The following is a 7,516-nucleotide window of genomic DNA, read 5'->3' on the forward strand; positions in this document are numbered from 1 at the left end:
ACAGCTTAGCTGTTACAGTTAAATAGACAAAGAAAACGAACAAACATGATTGGCTAGAGATAATAACTTTATATAAAGTTAATTGTTTAAAAATTCCATACCTGACTTTCCCCTTTTACAAAGGCGCACTAAGCGTTTTAGCGTGCACTAAATCAACACGTGCATTAACCGCTAACGCGTCCATAGGATAACATACACGCATTAGCATTTAGCGCCCCTTAGGAAAAGAGGGGGTTTGTCTTAGGCTAGTGTTTCAGTAGAGTTATTGCATTTCTTGTACATCCCGTGATCCTCGTGTTTCAAAGGAGATTCCTTATTTCTATCCAAAATCGTAATCTGCCCACCGGGTAGCTCCAAAAACAAACAAATCCAGTCTTTTGGTGTCTTCTCTCTTTATTATTTGATATACTTATGTACCACAACATATGTTCAAGATAAATTTTTTCTCGTGATATACATTTCATCTTTATTTATCACAGTTACAGCACAGGTACATTTTGAAACATTTTCCACACATCTTGTAGATTGCACAGAATGAACTTTTGCTTCCTGAACACAATCGGTTCAACGATGTCGGCTGCTATTTCAAAAATAAATCAATCGAATTTCCGACTTTAGCTGGAGGCAAAAACATGTAGGATGTGGAAACTGAATGTGGTGAAAGAACGTGCATCTTATACCTTGGGAATTTAAACTTAAAACCCCAGCTTTTTTGCTGTCATTAATTTATCTCTGCATTTAATAAAGTCGCAGAGTTACTGGAAGTTTTTTGGGGGGGTTTTTTCCCCCATATATATGTCCTCAATGCTTCTTGTGCATTTTCTCTCTCTAATGAAAACAGTGATTTTAAACACTTTCTTTTATAACCTCACCGTTTCAACTGAAAGTGTTTAAATTATCATTTTAAATGCTGCAAAAAAAATTTTTTAAAGCGGGGCATTTTAGTATAAAATACATATCTCTGTTCCAAACAAAGTTTTAAAATGTAGGTTGTAAGATATGTTCCCTGAAGTAATGTACTGACAGAAAATTGTACCCAGACACTGTACAATGTTTATATGTACGGGGCATGCAGAAATACCCGCCCTAAATTAATTACAATTTACTGGCGGTCATCCCTATATTTACCACAAGCAGTTTTGCTCAAGCCAGATACCTTAAACATACTAGGCAATGATTGGATCACCGTTTATGATGTCACGAGAGACATCACGCGGCATACACCAATCAGAAACCAGTGTGTGTAGGTTAGTGTCTGACTCTTCCAATATGGCCGCTCCCGAGTAAATGGTGAAATTGAAGGAGCCCAGTAGAAAAATATGTCTTAATAATAACAATTACCACTGACAGACGAATGCTGCTCCTGATTAGGTGGTTCCTTTGGAGTATTACACAGTGCAAGATGAATACACTTTCCTCTCAAGTTACAAATCTATGCTAAAATATATTATCATGTTTAAAAATTTTTAATGTGCATAACTCAAACATTTGGTGTTTTATTTTTTTTAACAGGATGCATAATTGTCTAAGGGATGTTGTATGAATTGTTGATATAGGCCATCAATTTTCCTGACTCCATTAGTCTTCTGAGTTGTTTCTAAAAGCTTCTATTAAACCCTCCAAAGAATGGATAAACCCGGAAATACTGCATATAGAACCTATAACAAAAATGGCCACATCGAAGAAGACGTGGTGCCATTGAAGCTTTCTCCACAGCAGTTTAAGGTGGAAGAGGCTGGGGAGCAGGAAACAGAGACCTGCTCCTGTGAGGCTGCCTGTAAGGCCCATCAACAGGGCAAAATGAGGGACATAGATAGCCATCAGCAAGGTAAAAACTACCAGGGAACATCTAAGCGTAAGTCCCCAGGATTTTAACCTGCCGTCGCCTCCATAACAGTTAGGGAACACAGCCCTGTTTCCCTCTTGGAAAAGAGATCGCTCCAAGACTTCCACAGCTGCAAAAAAGGGCAATGGATAAGAAAGCAAGGCTTTGGACACCAAGAAAATGTTGACTACAGCTCTTATGGTGGACGGTAAGTTGTCTGTTATGACTTCTTTCGTTTCGTCAGCCCAGGTCAGGTATGCGACCAAGGCAAAGAGTCCCTTGAGAATGCAGGCTGCAATATGAGTCCAGTTCATCATGCTATGGAACTCCTTGGGGTTCTGCATATTCCCCTCAAGGGAGGGCAAAAAAATCTGGGATGTGTAACTGAAAACGATTATGCCGATGGATATTGGAAACTTCTTCACATCAATGTAAAACTTGACTTTGTCCCAAGCCCAGTCGCGTGCTCTGGAGAGACAGTAGGCGATCACCAAAACATTGATGACAAAATGGGCCAAGGTGCAGAGTAAGCTAAATTTAGAGACGGCTTTGAGGTTCTTCAAGAAAGCGCATGGGAGGAGCGCAGCTGTAGCAATAATGGACCACGACTTTTGGGAAATAGGCAAGTTTGGGAAGCTATTGTACATTAGATTGCCACTGACCACCACATAAAGAATGCAGGTCATGACTAGCTCAATAATCTGGGCCACGTTCACAACCCTACCCCCAAGTTTTGGAAATCTTGGAGCGCAGCATGCATTGGCAATATCAACATACGAGTCTCTGGTTCGTACTATATCCCCATCTTCGTTTTCTTCATAAAGACAGGCAATAAGAGTTTTTCCAGTATAACAGCATACGACTGCAGCGAAAATAATTAAAAATAGTCCTAGGTATCCACCATGAAGAATAGCATAGGGCAGGCCAAGGACAAACATCCCCTACAGGAAACAAACAGGGAGGGGAAAAAAGGCATGTTTTCTATGTCAAGCATTAAGGGCTCCAACCAATTTGCTTGTATATATTGCAGAAACTGAAGAAATAAGACATTTAACTTCTTGGTATTCAATTAAAATCAAACCGTTTGCAAACCAAATGAATTGCTACATTAATTATTAAATAAAGCAAATGACTACAGGGGATGCTCTCAAAGCAGATCTAAATTGGCTAAACATAAGTTTTTACTCAATTATAACATAGAAAAATTAAAACTTTTCAGAGAAGAAAAATAGAAATCCTCAGTGGACATAAATTAGACCATGTAATTCTATCACATAGAAATCGGATGTATTGGATAGTAATTATCACAAATGAATTCCTGCTCCTCCAGAGTCTCTTGGTCAACCCTTTTCAAAGCCTTAAGAGAGTGAAGGGCAGGAAAGAGAAGACTTATTTTCTATGTGCCTAAAGATTTTGAAGAACCATTAAAGAAAAATGGACAGAACGGAAATAGAGGTGTATGTGTGGATGGGGGGGGGGAGTTATATTCATTATTATTATTCGTTTAGGATTCAATTCTAGCATGTAATCATTTTGTCAAACAATTTTAGATAAGAAAATTACAAAGATTTAGAGCAACCTAGGACATGAAATATTTTCTTTTAAATATTGAATTTTATGGAAGCAATGCAGATTTGATCTGGTGGTTTTATCGGTTTATATAGTCAATGTGTTTTAGCTTTCCTGAAGCCTATGCCTGGTAAATGCATTCCCAACGATTATTGACAGGGCCCTATAGTGGAGACCTACCCCTGCAGTTCTTCTGAAAAGCAGTCCTAAATTTTCACCATACTGATTAAAACGCTTTCATAGCAGTCCTTTTAAATGGGGTGCTGGTATTTTTTTTCTTTTTTCTTTCTCCTATTATCTGTGTATCTACAAAATTTCAAGCGGTAGTGAGGTCTCATTTCCTTTAAAAAAAAATTCTGAATTATAAAGGAAAAAAAAAAAAAAATTGGAACGAATTTTAATACATTTATTCTGATTTTGTAAATCCTGTATTTCTGTTGCTTTTTATTTCTATTTTATCTTTGGCATGAAACTGAATTTCCAAAACAAAATGCAGTGTTTAAAAACGATCAAGCAATTGGAATATAGGTAGACATCTGTAGATTTTGTTGGCCTGTTTTGTTTATAGTTGTGTCCGAAATTTAGATATTGCATATTGTTTTATAAGACTAACGAAATGTAGAAGAGGATAAAGAGAATTTAGACAAAATTAAGCCATTTTTTAAGCCCTTACCTGGATAGCATTGGTGACGTTCCAACCGGCTTCCCAGGACGTGATTTTGGGTTTCCCCTGGGAGGATAACTCCGAGCACATACCCTCATCCTTGGAGGTCGAAGGAGGGGGGCCGGGGCCGTCTCTCTGATAATGGAAGTCCCCCTCTAGAGTGGGCTCGCCTCCTCCGTCCACGCTGACTTCAGACTTTAAGATGTCCATCTGAAGCCCTTGCCTGTAGTCCAGATCGAGATCGTCGCAATGGGCAAATCCAACCGCTTCTTCGTCAGTAGCAGCCTGGAACCCCATCCTAGCAAACATTCCACTCATTTTTGCCTGGGATTTATTAGAAACCGAGGTGGCAACGTTGGAAATTTTGCTTCGGATTAAGGTTGCCATTTTGTTTTCTCTTCAATCTGAACCCTCTTTCCAGAAAATAATAATAGCCTGTATGCTTGAGCACCAGGTTAGACTGCTGGGTGATTCCAAGATGCTATCTCCACTTTCTATTAAAAATGGACCTTCTCCTTGTCAGTGCTCCTTCAATCATGACACCTTCTTCCAGTGAGATCTAAGACCTTGCTAGTTCCAGGTTTGCAACGTGCTCTCTCATCTTTGCTGCATATATCAGAAGAGGAACCAAAAATCGCTTCTTAAAATCCTTGAGTTTGATGCCAATTGGGGTTTTTTTGTCATTGAATTCTCTGTACCCCCCCTGACTTTCTGAGCAGAAAGACTGTAAGACCTCACTTGGTTGCCTTCAGTCTGAGTGATGCCAATGCAATGCGGGAGGATCCTAGGGGGACAGGAGGAAGAGGGTGGGGGCATGTGTGCACATCAACCTGCCAATGCAAGGCTTTTGCTGTGCTCACCACGTCTCCTTCTCCAAAAAAAAAAAAAAAAAAAAAAACCCGGGAGAGGACTGCTGCATTTCTGGAGGAGGTTCTTCCATGCCATGCGAAGTCCTTCACCCCTCCTCCTCCTCCCCACCACCACCGAAACTCATCTAAATTCTGCCACAGACACTTTAATTCTGCATTTTTAAATTAAAATAATGTGTACATAATACAGTTTCAACCAAGCACGGAAGAGGAAGCAACTTATGCTGTCATCAAGATGCATTTTGAGACCTGCTTGGCTTCTAGGATTGCTATTATGACGTCACCCACCGAAGTAACCTTGGGTATGATAATTTAGAGCTAATATATAACTCAAGTTGACGTTGTGGAGTCCATGAGTTTGACTTATGTCTTTCTTCGAAGCCAAACTATAAAAGCAAACACATTGGTGAGAAAGGCTTATATTTTATTAGCAAAGAACATTTATTTTATGTATTTTTTTTTTAAATATTCGATTATTTGATTAACCAATATGAGTCAAGTGTGAACAAACTGAGAAAAAACATTTAAGAGAGAATGGATTCACCTTCTTCCGTTGGATAGCAGAAAGAGAAATAATTATATAAAGAGACGATGTCAAAGCCTTATCTGTAGGGGGTGCTGAAAAGTTCTCAGCCCAGCCAACCAGCTTCCTCAATTCTGAGTCTTATTTTGCCACTGGAGCTGAAAAGTGTAGTTATTTCGTTAAGTGCCAATTTGCAGAAACGAAATTCTATGGGTTTTTTTACATTGTTTCAGGTCATTGATTGAACCATATCCAAAGTCATTCTCATGATTGGGCTGAGAACTTTTCAGCACCCCCTTCTATAAAGCTGATTATTATTGCATTTTCTGTGTTTATTAGCTTAACTCTGTTGTCAAATATTACACAGGACAGACACTTAAAGAATTCCAGGGTTTTGCAGTGCTAAGAGGAGGCATTGCCAGCTGCTACATATGAGGGGATGCTGAAAAGTTCTCAGATCAACCAAGAAGAGAATGATTTGCATATTGTTCAATCAATGATCTGAAACAATGTCAAAACAAAGAATTTAGTTTCTCCAAATTGGCCTTAAGGAAATAAGATAACGCTCTTTTCAGCTACAGCGGCAAAATAACACTCAAAATTTCGGAAGTTAGTTGGTTGGGCTGAGAACTTTTCATGGCCCCCTCAACTATATAATAAAAGTGAGCCAAGCCATTGTGACATCACGGATGAGGCTGGCTCTTATTGGTGGAATGAGGCATTATGATGTCACAATACCAGCTCTGGCTACCAGAGACTGAAACTTCACACTAGCAGGGGGTGCTGTAAGGTTCTCAGCCCAACCAAGAAGAGAATGAGGTGGATACAGTTCAATGAATGATCTGAAACAAAATGATATAAGATAACACTCCTTTCAGCTACAGTGGCAAAACTAATGCTCAGAATTTAGAAAGTCGGTTGGCTGGGCTGAGGACTTTTCAGCACCCCCTGCTAGTGTGAAGTTTCAGTCTCTGGTAGCCAGAGCTAGTATTGTGACATCATAATGCCTCATTCCACCAATAAGAGCCAGCCTCATCCGTGATGTCACAATGGCTTGATTGTCCTATACTTGGCTCACTCTTATTACATAGGAGGGGGTGCTGAAAAGTTCTCAGCCCAACCAAGAAGAGAATGAGGTGGATACGGATCAATGAATGATCTGAAACAAAATGATATAAGATAACACTCTTTTCAGCTCCAGTGGCAACATAACGCTGATAATTTATTCTGTTAGAGAATATTTGTTGCTGCTATTTGTATTTTGCTGGATTGTGGATGTGTTCCTTTTAATGATTTTTGTACTCTTCAAAATTCAATTAAAATATTTTTCAAAAATAAAAAATTTAGGACGCTGGTTGGTTGGGCTGACACCCCCTGGTACTTTAGTAAAACAGGACACCCGGTTGCTTTTCCTATTGAGATGAATTTATTACATACCATTGCACAAATAGGTCGAGAAATGGAAGGTCAACATACGCTCTCTACATAGTTCCGAGTTAAACCCCGCCGTCGGTCAGAGAACTGAGGGTGGGAAAGACGAATTGCCTTAGGGCTCCTTTTACAAAGGCACGCTAGTGGTTCTAGTGTGCGCTTAGCGCACGCTACAATATCGCATGCGCTACATGTGACTGCCTCCATAGAGCTTGCGTTAGTATTTTTCATTTAGCGTGCGCTAAAAACGCTAGTGCACCTTAGTAAAAGGAGCCCTTACACGTTTTGGGCCTGTTTTACAAAGCCGCGCGGCAAAAACCCCAAAGCCCTTTAAATCTCTATGGGCTTCGGGGCCATTACCGCGCTGCAGCCGCTAGCGTGGCTTTGTAAATCAGGCCCTTTGCACTAGAAAATGGTTTTCCATTGGACTGGGGTAAAGAAGCGAAAATACTGAAGAGCCACAACAGACGAAAGACACTGAACTCCATTGAAATACGTTCATCTAAGCCTCAGGTCTGCAAATTAAAACATAACATAAAGCTTTTTAGCTCTGAAGGCTTCAGTGGAATTCCTTGAGTCTCAACGTTCGTAATCAGTAATACCTTATTATTAATTATTATTTTAACTTTGCTGCC

The 7,516-nt window shown here is 39.7% G+C and overlaps 1 protein-coding gene across 1 annotated transcript; it reads right to left on the minus strand.

Annotated features, from left to right (window-relative positions):
• Positions 1–425: 425 nt before the first annotated feature.
• On the minus strand, positions 426–4,445 carry SLC32A1 (solute carrier family 32 member 1). Its single transcript, XM_033915177.1, has 2 exons — positions 4,068–4,445; positions 426–2,766 (listed from the first exon to the last, which is right to left on the minus strand). The coding sequence occupies exons 1-2, from the start codon at positions 4,443–4,445 to the stop codon at positions 1,579–1,581; spliced, it is 1,566 nt and encodes a 521-aa protein (XP_033771068.1). The 3' UTR covers positions 426–1,578.
• Between the last annotated feature and the right edge of the window lie 3,071 nt (positions 4,446–7,516).

The sequence above is a fragment of the Geotrypetes seraphini genome, chromosome 11 (genome assembly GCF_902459505.1).
Source record: "Geotrypetes seraphini chromosome 11, aGeoSer1.1, whole genome shotgun sequence".
NCBI lineage: Eukaryota > Metazoa > Chordata > Amphibia > Gymnophiona > Dermophiidae > Geotrypetes > Geotrypetes seraphini.

Excerpts from the sequence above, each read along its gene's own strand:
- SLC32A1 (XM_033915177.1), bottom strand. The coding sequence starts at position 4,445 with ATGGCAACCTTAATCCGAAGCAAAATTTCCAACGTTGCCACCTCGGTT. Across the intron at positions 2,767-4,067 it reads ACGTCACCAATGCTATCCAG|GGGATGTTTGTCCTTGGCCT; the intron begins GTAAGGGCTTAA and ends TGTTTCCTGTAG.